This window comes from Cyprinus carpio, chromosome B20 (assembly GCF_018340385.1).
Source record: "Cyprinus carpio isolate SPL01 chromosome B20, ASM1834038v1, whole genome shotgun sequence".
Lineage (NCBI taxonomy): Eukaryota > Metazoa > Chordata > Actinopteri > Cypriniformes > Cyprinidae > Cyprinus > Cyprinus carpio.
The window spans coordinates 8,515,136-8,531,136 of NC_056616.1; the positions used below are offsets into that span (position 1 = coordinate 8,515,136).

The 16,001-nt window shown below is 37.9% G+C and overlaps 1 protein-coding gene across 1 annotated transcript; it reads right to left on the reverse strand.

Moving 5' to 3' along the window:
- Window positions 1-3,488: 3,488 nt before the first annotated feature.
- LOC109052564 (calmodulin-1) lies at window positions 3,489-14,997 on the reverse strand. The gene is made up of 6 exons (XM_019069985.2): window positions 14,849-14,997; window positions 10,695-10,725; window positions 10,462-10,605; window positions 5,077-5,183; window positions 4,849-4,984; window positions 3,489-4,400 (listed from the first exon to the last, which is right to left on the reverse strand). The coding sequence occupies exons 1-6, from the start codon at window positions 14,849-14,851 to the stop codon at window positions 4,372-4,374; spliced, it is 450 nt and encodes a 149-aa protein (XP_018925530.1). The 5' UTR covers window positions 14,852-14,997; the 3' UTR covers window positions 3,489-4,371.
- Between the last annotated feature and the right edge of the window lie 1,004 nt (window positions 14,998-16,001).

Here is a 16,001-nt window from a genome sequence, read left to right on the forward strand (position 1 = left end):
TCCTTTATGACACAGAGCCTAAGTTCAGGAGCGCTTCCCCAGGAAAACTGCAGATGTGGTGGTGGTGGGGGGGGACATCTGTCAGCTTCACAAAGAAGGGGGGAAATCAAAGACTAAAGCACTGCAGGCAGGAGGAGGTGCGGCGGTTTGCAGAGGGATCCCAGGCTTTCCAGATCAGGCGGAAACCCTCAGGGCTGTTTCTTGCTTTCATTTCTTCTTCCTTTCACTGTATCCCTGTCACTCTGCCTTTTTCTCAAACAGAAAAGTACACTGCTGAGCAAGCTAATCAAATATTCTTAGAATCTTTTTTAAATGCATCATTTTGACAGCTTTGTGACATATTAAAGAGATGTCAAAAAGTAAAAATGTATAAGAAGACCATTCAAAAGTTTGAGGTTGGTAAGGTTTTTTTTAGCAGTCCATGTTCACCAAGGCTGAATTTATTTGATCAAAAATACAGTATTTATCATGTATCTGTACCACATATTATTGTTATATATGTAATGCAAATGTATTTTTTTGAATATAATATATATAAATTTGTAAACCCATACATATTCCATGCATGTGTTGATCCTGTGTTTGTGCTGGGGAAACCCCTCCTCTGTGCCTCGCAGGGCTGATGCATGAAGAAACGTTTTATGAAGCAATCTATTACAAAATCTCTCTGAAAGGTTTTTATGCATGATGTGTTTCAGGGCTTTTGTGCACAACTTTTAATGGTGGGTTTACTGTGTTGCACTCTGTCATACTGTATGCAAACACACACACACACACACACACACATTGCCTGTCAGCAGTGTTATGTAAGAAACTGTCCTCAGGCTTCTTAATCCTTATCCTGATGTTAGTGTCTCAGTGTGTCTGTGGGTTTCTCTCTGACAGTTTCTACATCTTCCTCTCTGCTCACAGCCATCATACAGATTCAATGATGCATAAGAAAAATGAAGATAGTTAGTTCAAAGACAACTCTTATCGCCCGTTCACACCAAGAAACTATAACTTTAATGAGAACAGTTTGAGGAATTATTCTAAATGTAAAAGGATAGCAGAGTCCAAAACAGCACAAAGAAATTATATCATTTCAATCACTTTCAGAATGATATTTTTAAGCCAAAAAGAACATTGACAGCCAATTGGAATCCATCCTTCTTTAAAGAGCTTGAGTATTTAAAGCAACAGATGACAAAACTGCAGCACAAGCTTATAATTATAATAAACAGATCGTTATTGTACGCCGGTGTGGGTGTTGATAATGTTAAATAGTTATCTTTATAGTTATGATTCTTTGTGTGAATGGGTCTTTAGTTTGATGTTTTGACATACTGAAATTAAGGGCACCAATTATGCAAAATCTACTTTTGAACATAAATGTGTGCTGTATGAACACAACCACCCTACAGTGATAAAAATCCACCTACTTCATATTTTTTAATCGCCATTAAAACAAAACAATCTGCCGCTTTGATTCTCTGAGTAATATGATGTCACATTGCTTTGGCCCCGCCCACGGCTGTTGACTGACAGTCCTGCATTACTGTAGTTTCCGCCCTCAGTGAGTTGTCTTTGGTTGTATGCTGTCATCCATTTTCTCTGCACTCGACCAGCTGTAACATCAACAATGTCGCGTAAGCAATCCTGGTGCTCTGTTTGGATGGAAGACTGAACATAAGAGTCGCCATTTTCTCATCTGAGCCACTGAGGACGCAGTGGGTTACTTTTATTTTTGAAGGTAATGCACATCAATATCTACCTAAATACGTTTATGTCTGCTCAAATTATTTCACTCCAGACCGCTTTGTGAATGTCATGTTGTTATAGTGCTTAGCTAACAAAGCAGAGACATATAAGCTACGCCTTCTTCTGGAGACGGGGCGGGAATATGCAGCTCATTTGCATTTAAAGTGATACACACCGTAACAGCTCTTTTTTTAGACACGCCCCAAAAATGACATTACCATTTTCCATATGTTATATTAAATAATCGGTGGGGTATTTTAAGCTTAAACTTCACAGACACATTCTGGGGACACCCAAGACAAATATTACATCTTGTCAAAAGGGGAATAATAGGTGACCTTTAAATTCATACTTTTAAAAAGGGGTACTTTACCCAAAAAAAATAATTTTGAAGAAAGTTAGTAACCAAACAGTATCAAGTCCCATTGACTTCAATAGTAATTTTTTGTCAATAGGTAAGTCAAAGGTGCCCAAAACCATTTAGCTACCAACATTCTTCAAAATATCTTCTTTGGGTAAATTTGAGCATTACTGTCTCTTTAAGTGTGTATTCAAGTACAGCAGATGAGTGGCATACAGGTGCAGATATACAGGAATTTGATGTCAGATTCAGTGGACTGTACTTGTATCTCCTATCTTTATCAATTTTCTCATGTAGCTGGATGCCGTCATAATACAAAAGCAGGCAGTTTTGCAATAGAAAGCTTCAGAAACACTGATCTGATATCAGACAGGAGGAGGAAGTCATTACCACAGGAACAGCTGTTAAAGGTTATGATCTTTAATCAAGGGACGTTGCACATAAATTGCAACAATAAATGTTGCAGACTAAGTCTAGATGATATGTTGAGATCACATGACTAGCCAAATGCTACTGATTTTACTGAGGTGACCTCCATATGTTACAATTACCGTAATTACGAGTGACAAAACTGCCATAATTGATTCAAACATGCATAATTGATTCAAACAATATAACGCTCCATTAAAAGGCCTTTCAGCCAATGGATAAAGAGCTGCAAGAAACGCTGATGTGATCTGCAACATACTTGTGGTGCATTGTGTGACAAAAATGTAGTTATGCCCACCAACAAACTTGTTTTGTTTTTTTCACATTTCTTACATGACATCCTCATACTTTGCAGTGAACCACTTATTTCAAAGGAAATATCAAAGGAAAACTAGTTTGAGATATTTTAAGGTTCTAGATTTCTAAATAAAAAGTTATCCTTCAGTAAAAAAAAGCTGTGGTGGGAACATGCAGGAGGCGGTCTCTGCATTGTTTTGTGTAATCTGATTCAGTGTCGTTGGGCGGTGGAAGGGGAGGCCCGTAAATCCTGCTCTCCTCTTACTGCTACGGCACCAGTGCTGCCTCATTTTCACGTGAAATATTGATACGCTTAATTTAACTCCAGGGGCAGCTCAGATGTCAAAATGTGCGGGTCTGGCGAGTGAGAATCTCTCCTGCGTCTTGGGTGGGTGGCAGTTAAGACTAGGAGCTTTGCATTACGCAGGTCAATTCTGAAGAAGATCACAGATATCTGCATAAATATCTGAAGCAGAGAGAACCGAGGTGCAAAACGACACTCGAGAAAATTCTAGAGGAGCCCGTTGATTGGGTTATTAAATGTTTGATGGCTTCGTCTCAACAGGAAGCTGTAATTTAGCTGGAACACAGTGGTCTAGTGCTGTCACTGATCTACTGTATCTGAGCTCCATCGGGATGGATGAGACGATGAATTAATGCGTAAAGTACATGGTCACTTTATTTGAAGAAAATAGTAAAACAGTAGCATGTACAATTTGGAATGAATGCAAACTGAAGAGTGGAGTGCAAACTCCCGCAGCTGAAGCAGCGCAGGGGAGAATTCACTGAAACAGAGGACAGAAAAGTGAAGGCTCAGCCACACTCCTCCAAACATCCACAGCATCCCTCCATCATCTCCATCCCGGTGTGAGACGGCCGTCCAGGAAAAGAAAGTCATTAAAACAAAACTAAACAATAGACAAAAAAAAAACACAACTCAAACAAAAACAAAATCATGCCAAACATTTTCTACTTTTTGTTGTTTTTGAATTTTTTTCTTATTTTTGATTTTTATCACTTTTTATCCCCCACAATACATTAAAGCCCCATTCCACTGGAAACGTGATTTTACAAGCATTCTTTCCACTTGTGGTTCCTCTTAAATCACAAAACCCCGCAATACAACACTTCAGTGGACTCGGCACGCTCTGATTGGCTGGAGAATGAGCTCCGGGCTCAAGCTGCATGCATGAAGAACAGAAAAAACGAGAGAACAAAAGGAGGATGGCCAGCCCAAACATTATCAAGAGCAGATGGAACTTAAGGAGTTCACCAAATGCTGGTTTTCTTCAGTTTGAAGGTGGTTACAGGTTATTTTTCTCAAATAACTGATGCTTTGGGGACAGGATCACTAACCATTTCATGCAGATATTTGACTTTTTCCATTATTTTCTGTGTGGACAGAAGGATACTTTATTTTAACATTCAATTATTTTTAAACAGAAACATTATGAATAAATAAACTTTTTTTTTTCAAGAGGTAAGTAAAACATTTGACTGATTTTTTCTTCTCTTCTAAGAGGGCACGGCAGGAGGAGGCGGTTTCACTTTGCGGTCATCATCTGTACAAATTCTGAGAGGAGAGATGGAGAGAACATGAGATTAGGCAGTTGCTTTTGGCCGAATTCCACACTGTGCAGCCAGCTGCTAAATTGTTCAATGGCTTATTAATTTTTTAATCAAGAGGTGAAGGCAGAATTTGCACGGTAATAAGCGTCCAATTTCTGAATGGCTTTCATATGCGTCTAATCAAGAAGCTCCTTTTTCAGCAAAACAAAAAGGGGCCTTTTATATGTGCTCTGCACAAATATGGTGCATTCTGGGAAATGTGAGCCATTTTTAATGCAGGTAACTTAAAAGTAAAAGACACTATGGTCATTCTAACATGGACATGAATAAAGTACCAGAGATGAGAATCTAATGGAATTTAAGACTCTGAAACGGAGTTACCAGATAGTGACTTTGAGATAAAAAGAAGACTAAATGGAGAAAAAGTGGGCACTGAAAAGTAGGCAACTTACCTTCATAGTTGACCTGACCATCACCATCTATGTCGGCTTCTCTGATCATCTCATCAACCTCTTCATCTGTCAGCTTCTCGCCGAGGTTTGTCATGACGTGACGCAACTCTGCAGCACTGATGTAGCCATTACCATCCTGAAGAGAAAATCTGAATGTCAGCCACAATTTTGTGACTCAATTTTGCCTGTAATAAACAGCCAAGTGAAGTAGTTACAGCTCAAACACACCTTGTCAAATACCCGAAAAGCCTCGCGGATCTCTTCCTCGCTGTCTGTGTCCTTCATTTTCCTGGCCATCATCGTCAAGAACTCTGGGAAATCTATGGTTCCATTTCCTAAGAAAATGGGAAGTGAGATTTTCTTGAAACCAAAAGTATGGACAGAAACATTCACCTCAGATACTCTCAAATAAACCAATTCCACCTTAGATTAACAAAATTAAGAAATTATGACTTTACATCGTAAAATTGAGAGAAATAAACTACGTTAAATTAATGTTTTTCATAAACACGACCATTTCTTACGATGTTTTTTTTTCTTCTAATAATTCCAAATTTAATTTAGACTTTATATCAAACTTGAAACTTTACCTCACATTTTTATTTTCAACTCTAAGGTAGAAAAGGTATTCATATTTAAGTTAAAGGGCAAGCTTTACAAAATAGGGCAAATTAACGTGAGACCTCAAATCACATAAAAGCGCCAATGGGAGTGGAAAGTTTTCTTGTAGCTTCTTAAAATTACTGTTGAAACACTGATGTCACATGGATTATTTTAACGATGTCCTTGCTATGTTTCTGAGCCTTGTTCGTGTAAGGATACTTGCTGTCTATGGGAGGGTCAGAGTAATTCATCAAAAATATCTTAATTTGTGTTCCGAAGATGAACGAAGTTCTTATGGGTTTGGAACGACATGAGGGTGATTAATTAATGACAGAATTTTAATTTTTTTGGTGAACTATCCCTCTAAGATATGCTTTTGCTATTTTTTGGGGGGGGTGTTAATTGCAAAAATACCAGTAAATCAACGCAAATCTAAGAAATAACCCTAGTCACCTTGCATGATTAATTTTAATCTCCTCCCATAAATTCGGCGTCTGAAAGGGAAACTCCAACTAATGCACCTTTTCATTACCATTTTCCCCCTACATTAGTAAATCTGGCCCAAAGTCTACTAAAATTGTAGCTAAAGATCTTCATGTTTTGGGCGATGACACCTCCACCCCATCTCAGGGTCATTCACCAGGGAAGCTCTCCTAACGTAAACCACAGTCGTCCCAGGACACTCAGTTTACCAATGAGCCATCAAAGGGAAGAGGTGGTGATTCACTAAGAGAGATCATGTGACTCACTGTGGATAAGCAGGGGATGATAGTCCTCGAGGGACAGCGGTGAGCCGAGAGGGTGACTATGATATAAGATACATGGCTAGATCCCTACAGCTGGCACAGACTAGCCGCAGCTGACCATAAAAGAGCTAAACCACATTTAACGTTCGCCAAGGTCAGAAATAGGTCAAGCGTGCGGTAATAAAGAGCAGGCTGGATTACCAACTGCATGTGTGGAGCCAATGGTCTAGGATTAGCCAGCATAAAAGGGACACTGAGCTTTGACTCTGGGTTGCAAGCTACGGTCCTATGGGTTGGAGCAGATGGTGATTTAATGGTGTGTGGTGTAATATAGTAAGACAACCTGAGAGTAAAACTCCTATTCAATGAACAACGAGCCACATTCCTTGCATGGCAGATAAAAATGCAAGACCTTTGATCGCTACAGGATGTTGAGTCATATTAGCGCAGTCTTTCACAGGTACCTAAGGGAAACACAATTCATTACTAGAAGGACCACTCAGCAACACAACTGTGCCATTTCCAGGTCACTTCCAGTGTCAATTCTCAAAATAAGCTCTTCCCCAGAGTCCCGGCAACTGAGTTCAATAAGTGTGTGGGAATGAGATGACGAATGCAACGAGTGGATTATGCAATTACTTTTATTATCCACTACTCACATTATTGCCGTCTGACCTAGATCACATCACGGCAGGCTGCATCCCATAGGCCTATCGATTCGCTGATCGAAGAAAACCGTCAGAACGGCTCGCAATCTGACAGGCTTCAGGAGTCTAGCGGCCTCCCGATCCTCCCACAAAATCTTGGCTTGTGGCACAGCTGTCTTGTCTGTCTGAGGCGTCTGTGACAGAAGGCTGATTTGAGAGTTTTCTAGTGTCACTCTTTGCTGAGAGAGTGCTGAGCGATCGGATCGTCGCACCACTGGACTCTGTTATGTCACAGCTACGAGTGGATGAGATTAAATGGTCTCACAGACAGGCTGTACTTACTTCAATGACAGGCGTGTGAAAAAAAAAAAAACTTGAGAATTTGTCTTGTCAACAGCATCTATAAATTAAAGGTGAAGGGTGTCATTTTTCACAAAACTTGCCATGCCAGTTTAATATGCTGAGACAACTGGTTAAATGACAAAGAAACACTGTGCATAAGGAAAATTAAAATTGTTTTACAAATAGAGTTTAAAACATATCATGACTTTGAAAAACATTTGTAAGAAAACTTTTAGTCTAATGACTCTAATCTACATTTAATGAAATGTCATGTGGTGTAACCAAATAACAACAAGTTCTCCTTTCATTTCGAAATGGATTCATATTTTCTAAAAAAAAAAAAAAAACATTTAGATATGTAAAATTCTCTCACATGCCATAAATTATTAATTAATACATAAAATGGTTTTGTGGTGTTGCACCGCATGACACATACAATTTTTCAGCCTAAACCAACCGTAACATTACATAAATGGGTCAAATTATCTGGAGACTGATAGACTTCGACATATAGTCATTAAGGTCTGCAGATGCCCTCTCTATATGTTTTTTCTGCATGTTTTTGCAAGATAGATAGATAGATAGATAGACAGATAGATCGATAGGTAGGTAGGTAGGCTGGGCAATTTGACCTAAAATCAAAACCTTGATTAATTGAACACTATACCTCGATTACGATTATTTAATGATTCTTTTTTTTTTTGCCAGTTTATTAAAGGATTAGTGTAAAAATACTCCACTATTAAATGTTCGAAACTTTTTCTAATGAAAGTGCATTTCTTCTCTTTGTGATTTTACAATAATTGAAGGAAACAAACTATTTACGGTTATTTCTTGAATATTTCAAACAACTGAAATCAAAGCTTGCTTGAAATGAAGACATCTTATGAAAAAAGTAATATTTCAGTTTTATTCTAAAAGGCAAGTCACCTTAAAGAAAATAACTTTAATTTTTTGCAAACAAAATAAATTAATATTGCCTTGTCAAAAGTAGAAAAAAAACAGCATCTCTTGCGAACAAAATACATTTATTTAAATATTGTCATGCAAAAAGTAGAAAATAACTTAAAAATAATAAAATAAGAATAATAACTTGCATCTCCTGTAAAAAAATGTTTTAAATAATGAATGTATGCAAATAGAACACTGCTGTTTAAGAGAAAGAGCGTGGCACCACTGATCTTGTCCTGTCACTCTATGTGTATTTACTCTAGGTTCTTACTGGCTGTTCACACAGAACACGTCTTTGTGTCTAAAACCACGAGGCACAGCGCTCAGGAATTGTTTTAAAAAAAAAAAAAGCACAGTGTAGAATGCCTACTCTGTAGTGTTATGTCAACCTGCTACTGTAAACAAATGCTCACAACACTTGCCCCACCTCCGGGGTCTTCTGATTGGTCCACTGTTATGAAACTGATGTTGATGTGCGGCGCTATGTGTAAAAGTTCAGATTCTTTTAACGCCCCACTCACGTGCGAGATGCATCAAAACACGCAAGCGCAATGGTCATACACGTCTGTATAGCGCCGACGCTGTAGTATGTTTTTAAGGGTAAAGTATTAATTAGGGTGACCATACGTCCTCTTTTCCCTGGACATGTCCTCTTTTAGGACAAAGAAAATGCATTTCTAAATCACCCAAAATATCCGGGATTCGGCTATTGCTTTCTACAGTCGCCATTCATCGTGTCATTTTTTTATTAAAGCTCTGCATGGGACTGTTTTCTTAAACCCGCTCCCAATTTCTGACCATCGCCGCCTGCTCCCGCAAACATTCTAATGTTGAATACAATTTTCGTGCATCAGAGAGCCGCTATGAATATGCAGAGTATTTGATTTTGGATGCAGCTCATGTTGGATGCAGGGTTGCCCAATCCGCATTTTATTCCACGGAATTGGGCTAATTTTAAACTGTTGTGGCAGGTTGAAGGTTTGAAATATTGCATAAATTACATTTGATTGAAATGCTTGTATTGAAACATTTTGCATTCTACCTATGATAAAACTGTGGTAGATGTTAAGTTTTGTGAAAGATGACCACTGGTAGGAAGTCTTTTAGCTGTGTTTAAAATCAATCTGCAAAAAGGTGACTTTAAAATAGGCCCAATGTATTTTAGTTATGGATATATTTCGATACGGGATATGGTCATTGCACTACTTTGGCAGCCCCCCCCCCACCCCCTTTCTGATTTGTACCCAAAATAGGATGGACTGGCAATTATTGAACGCTATAAACACATGTAATGCCCTTGCACAGAAAATCCACATACGCATCACAGAAGTAACACTGATGACGTTCCAGGAAATCCCTGATATATATAAAGACATCGCTATCGCTGTAACTTAATAAACACAAGATATAATGTTAAACGGTTTGAATGATGAACTGTAAGGACAATAAACACTCGCCTGCGACATTATATGGTTTATCTGTGTTCTTCAATCCATCTCGGGTATTTTCATAATGATTAAGTATATTTGTAAGCCATTTCTAATCGACATAGCCTTTATTACATTATAGAATATATTTTCTGCCTCATTCTGTGATAAGAAGCAACATTAGATCACAAAAGGAAATTATTTCAAACACTTGACTAAAAAAAGTTATATTGTTCTCTTTTGTTGGACAACAGGTTTAGAAAGGCATGTCATTACAAGGAAAGCTGCTCGGCGTGTTTTTTTCAAATATAAGTGGGGACTCGTTTCCTCATCTCAGCATGTGAACTCATGGACACGTGCACACACAGATTCAGATTCTGAGAGAAATAAAACACATGGATATTATTTAAACGCAAAACCAAAAAAATGCAATTCACAAATTGTGTATTGAACCTTGGATGTTGTACAGAATGGTTCAATATTATACTGAGAATTGCGACATCCCTAATAGATAGATAGCTCCTTTATGGATACATTTATTTTCTAAGAAATAATAATGTAATATCTTGCCATACTACATAAGGTTTTCTTCTTTATGATATCAGTTGCATCACCCTGAGATTTTTGACTTGATGCAACTTTGTAAATTCCATTTATAATCGTATCTTTAAATAAATCAAGAGTTCACTGAGTCACTGACCCAATTATAAATAATCCATTCATAGACTGATTCCTGAACAAACATTCTCTGTTTGTCTGAGCAATCTGACACAACAAACACCAACACTGCTTCAACCCATAGTATGAGTTTGTGAAGAGTGTCCTTTAAGATATTTTGTTCAAACTGTGATCAATTTCATTCAACTGTGATTTATTGTTAGTTTCAAAGGCACTCACCATCAGCGTCCACCTCATTGATCATGTCCTGCAGCTCTGCCTCCGTGGGGTTCTGACCCAGCGACCGCATCACTGTGCCCAGCTCTTTGGTCGTGATGGTGCCGTCACCATCCTTGTCGAATAAGGAGAAAGCCTCCTTGAACTCTGAGATAAGAAAAGGGCGGTAGCTGTATTGAATGTCTGCTTCAAAATACACAAATCAAAGTGATCTGATTACATGCATGCACTCTCACCCGCAATCTGCTCCTCTGTTAACTGGTCGGCCTAGAAATCAAAAAGAAAAGAAATGCTGGTTACCAATTAGAGACAGGCAAAAAAAACATTTCTGTTTTAATATTTAAAAAAATAATGTAATGCATCTCAATACACCAAGAAGAGTCTGATCATTTGCCATAAAAAAAAACAAACAAACAAATAAAAAACACTGATAATGTGACACTTGTAGCATGAAGTATACTCTTAAAAAGGTTCTTTATTGGCATCAGTGGTTCCATTGAGGACTTTTAAGAACTATGGAACCTTTCCATTAAGATTCTTTAAAATGGAAAAGGAACAAGGCTTCACACTAAGAAAAAAATGGTTCTTTTTAGGAACTGGTCACTGAAAGGTTCTTAGAAGAACCCGAAATGGTTCTATGGCATCACTGCCATTGAAGGTTTTCTGAACCATTTTTGGTTCCCCAAAGAACCTTTCAGTGAACAGTTATTAAAATAACCTTTTTTCTTTTAAAAATTTAAAGAACCCTCTAATCATCAGAACCATCAATGCCAATAAAGAACTTTTATTTTTAAGAGTAAACATTTTGTGTTTAAACTTCATGTGACATCCAAACAAAAACACTATTGTCCATACAGTGGCATCAAGTTACAGGACACTGACCAACAACTCAGGCCTTTGGTTAACAGCGAGGAGAGAAAAGCTTGATGTATGAGTCTCAAGAGCTTGCTAAAGTGGATGAGAGCTGCTAGGAAAACAAATAACCCGCATTATGATGGGGAGGAGTGGGGCTAATGGGCCAAAGACACAACCATCACTTCAATCACACTAATTAATTATTCTACTTCCTTTCTGCATTAAGCAGCCATACTCACATGAGATGGCATATAACATGCAGCTGAGATCATCGGCTAAAGAGCCTTTCTGATGCACATGCACTGGATCCAATAGTTCCAGCAGCTGAGTCATTGGCAGATATAAAGAAGGAGGAGCACTGGTTTGTTGGATAAGTGGGTCTTCCGGCTGCCAGCTGTACGGCTCATTTCATTCCTCATTCATGCCCATGTGCCCAGTACCCACATGAAAACAGCTCATCCTGGGGGATGGGGCGCTGCAGCAGAGGAACAGACGCAGCTGCTCTGGGACTCCCTGACATCCAGCGTGAGCCGCAGAAGACTGTCTGAATCGCTTCTCTTTTATAATGGCCAATAAATGGAAAGTAGTGGTTGTAGGTCGATAAAGATATCACAAACACGCACATTTAAGAAGGTGCTCTGAGACTCAACAATTCCCAAAACGTTCATCAACATGCTGCTTTTCCTAAACCCGTTCATCGTAAATCAGACCTACAGTTAATAGGCAGTTAGGAGTGGAACTGATAGTATTTTCTAGTAGTTGCCAGGGCAGTTGTCTTGAAGATCTCTGACTACTGAACTGTTTGTCATATACTAATATATCGACCAGGCCAATATTCTGCAAATATTTGGCTTTTTTATCAGCTGTGCCATAGCTATGTGCTAATTTCCCTTTCAAACCACAATTCATACTTCATCTTCAAACATTTTTCATAATTTTTAGTTTGTTAAAATTGTTGTCTGTAAATTTCATACATATATGTGTATAATTATATAAAATGTTTATTCCAATATTTAATTAAAATTCACAATTTAGTGATGATCACATGTCATTTCTCACAATTTTCAGTTTGTCAGAATTGTTGTATATAATATTTCTGTATCTATACATGGATAACTACATACATAAAATGTTTATTTTGATATTCAATTTAAATATTATATACCCACACAAATTAATGACTATTACGCATTTTTCATAATTGTTTTTTTTTAATTAAATTTTTTATGTGGCTAAATTATATAATATATATATATATATATAAAATCAAAATTTTCATACACTTTTCAGTTTGTCAAAAATTGCTCTCTGTAAATTTCACAGATTTACAAATGTATTAAATATCATACACAATTTAGTGACAATTACACTTAATTTTTCATAATTGTCAGTTCATCAGAATTGTTCTGTAATTTTTTACACATATGCATATATTTATAACTTTATAAATAATTGCAATAATAAATTATGTACTACACATTACGTACACATATAATTTAGTGACAATTCAATATTTAATTTTTCATATTTTTCAATTTATATCAACATTTTCTGTAATTCTTTGTAAAAGAATGAGACAAAGTTGGCTCTATGTAAAATAAATATTGAAAATCGTATTGGTCTCACAGTTGTAAAACTAATAATTAAACAATTTCAGCATTAAATCAAGGATTACTGCACCTCTAACAGCAACATATTAAGCATTTACAGAAAATCTGACCACAAAATCAAGAAGTAAACCAAACTGAGTGGAATTCGAACTCTTCCTGCTCTATTTTCTATCGCACACCTGAATACTAAAAGATCTCCACAGGCTACAGAAAGCGCAAGACCGAATCACTCCAGCTGTACTTACTGTGCAGTGACACTACTGTCACCCATCTGCGCTGAGAAGCGCTGTTCTACCGCTGATTAAAATGTTCAGGCAAATGAATGTAGGTCAGTATACACACTACAGCATAATCCTCAAGAGTCCCAACACATAAAGCATGAGTTTCAGGGAACATCACATCATAACTTCACCCAGCACAGCTGTCTCCTGCCAGATGCTGTTCCTCACTATTACAACACACACAAACCCAATACAGAGATCAAACCACCGACAACAAACCAAACTCATATCTGCTGCCAGTCCAGAAACATTCAACCATACGCACAAAAGCCCAGAGGAAAATGTTATTGCCCAGAGTTTGATCTTTCACACTTTAGAGGACTAACGGAGCGCTCACTTCGATTTTCCTTGGAGAACTGACACAACTGTTGACATACAGTGCCAGTATAAAGCTATCAAATAAACACCAACAGCATAGCTCAGATAACATCGTAGATCTCGGAAGAACTTTAATGAGAAACTTTAAGATTTTGCCATGTAAAAAAATTATTTCACGTCCAATTCAATGACATTTGCCATTTCTGTGCAATCCATTGTGAAATTTACCAGCAATTTCTGAGTGAAAATTCTTTTCAACACAACGTTTTTGGGTCTAGACAAGACACACAAGTTAAAAATCTCTTTGCTGCTTAAGAGAAACAACTGAGATATTAAAGATGCATAATTAGTGATTTCTGGAAGCTAAAAAAAAACAACCCTCCAGCAGGTTTTGGTTTACTAGGATGGACCACAACTACATCACACACACGAAATGCAGAACAACACCTCTCAGATTCAACAAACAAAAAAAAAGTCAGACGACAGACATTTCACAACGACACACCTTTTATTTGCATAAGCTACAGTGACTAGCCTACAGACAAAATACAGGAAACTGGGCGCCCATTACCATAAGCCTACACCCTTTCAGTCCACGCAACGCTGTGGTTTGGTTAAAACACAACTGCCTGTCATTAGTGAGGCCGTGAAATGTGTGTAAAGTGGTTTTAGATGGGAAACACTGGCCCTGCTGGTGTGAAATTCAGTCTTTGGAGGGGGTTTTAAGGGAGGGAGATGATGCAACAGACGCTGGCGGAGCCACATCCTCCACATCCTCATCTACAATCATCTCCTTCATGTCCCATCCATCATATTTCACGAATATTAGTATAAACATCCTTATCATGCCAACCCACTGACCCTCTACACCCCAGATATTGGCATAAGCAGTCTGTCTAATTAAAACATCACAAGGACAGGTTTCAGTGTGATGTCATGTTGATCTAAATTATTCATTTTTTATCATATAGTAAGATATAAAGAAAAAATAATAACGTATGGGATGTATTCCACATGATTTGATGTGTGTAACCCGTATGTAAGAGAAAGGATGTAAGAATTGCGCAGTTGTAGATTCAGGCTTCACTCTGACTGTTGCATCACTCAACTATAGCAGGTAACTACATGAAGCGTAATGTTTACAATATGCGTATCGTTGAAGAAAATTATCTTGATAAGTTAACATAACGTTACATCTCCAAACTGTAACGCTTATATCAAAAGCATATTTTTAGTAAAGTAGGCTAATTTGATGCGAACGGACTTGTTGAGAGTCTGTCTGGCAGAGTAATGCGTTAATAGTATATGAAATAAATGACTACGTACCATGTTTGTAGGGAATTAGTCGTGATAATCTCCAGACTAGGCTAAAGGCAGGTCTCTGCGGGATGAGCGTACACTGGAGCGGCTCTCTCTGGCTGTGTGCTCGGCGAGACGCGCACATGTATTCATCCGCAGCTCACTTCCTGACTCCGCGCGTGCGGAGCGGCCCTCAGCCAATCAGACGCGCCGTTAGAGCGCAGGCTGACCGGAGCACGACGATGCAGTAAACAGTGAGTATGTCTTTCTGAAATATTTCAGCATTAAGATGATGGATTAATACAAGTCTGTGCCAAATAATACATCTTTGCACAATATGAGCATGTGTGGACCCTGGTTTAGAGAATGTGAATAACTGTTGATGGATTGCCACTCAATCATACAGACTGACTGATTGTTCATTTAGAGATTTTTGAGTCAAAGATGAATTAATTATGCATTGTCCAGTCTGAGGCACATAATAATTAATGCAGTCTATTTATGCACATAATTTTATAACCCACAAGAGGAACAGCAATGTCCACACTGAAAAAAGTTTTTGGGGCATTTTCATTGTATGTGTGTGTGTGTGTGTGTGTGTGTGCATACACAGTATATATATATAGCTAAACAATGCTGCATTGCACTGCATTACATAATTATAATAATAATAATAATAATAAAACAATTAATGCTGCTCCATGTTTAAGGATATTAGTAACTACTGCTGATCTTTTTTACTTACATAATTGCTCATTTTGTCCAGTTCATTGCCAGAGATTAATAAATTATCCAGGAGAGGTCTGTGGAACCTCATTATTAGATTATGAATAACACACAAAAACACTAAAGATAATTTAGGGCCTATGTTTATGTGTATTAGAATAGGATTATGTGGTTTATAATTTTTTGAATGCAATTATTAGATAATTATTAATTAAACACTGCTCCTCCTACTGCTTTTATGAAGAACAGGCTCTCCATGAACTCAGTGGCGCGTGGCACTAGTTTCTCCAGGCGGAAGGATACGCGTGGATTTCCCTCCGCTTGAGAATTCACGGCGTCGGTTTGTTACGGAGCAGCTGATTGGTTGACGCGGACCTGCAATATTATACACAATGTTAAGGGGGGCATTATTGGCCGCCCTGGACCTGCAATGCACCAGGCAACTGTATATAAT

Coding starts and splice junctions, on each gene's coding strand:
- LOC109052564 (XM_019069985.2), bottom strand. Junction 5,184..10,461: donor CAATGAGGTGGACGCTGATG/GTGAGTGCCTTT, acceptor CCATTTTCTTAG/GAAATGGAACCATAGATTTC. Junction 4,985..5,076: donor CTTTTCGGGTATTTGACAAG/GTGTGTTTGAGC, acceptor TTTTCTCTTCAG/GATGGTAATGGCTACATCAG.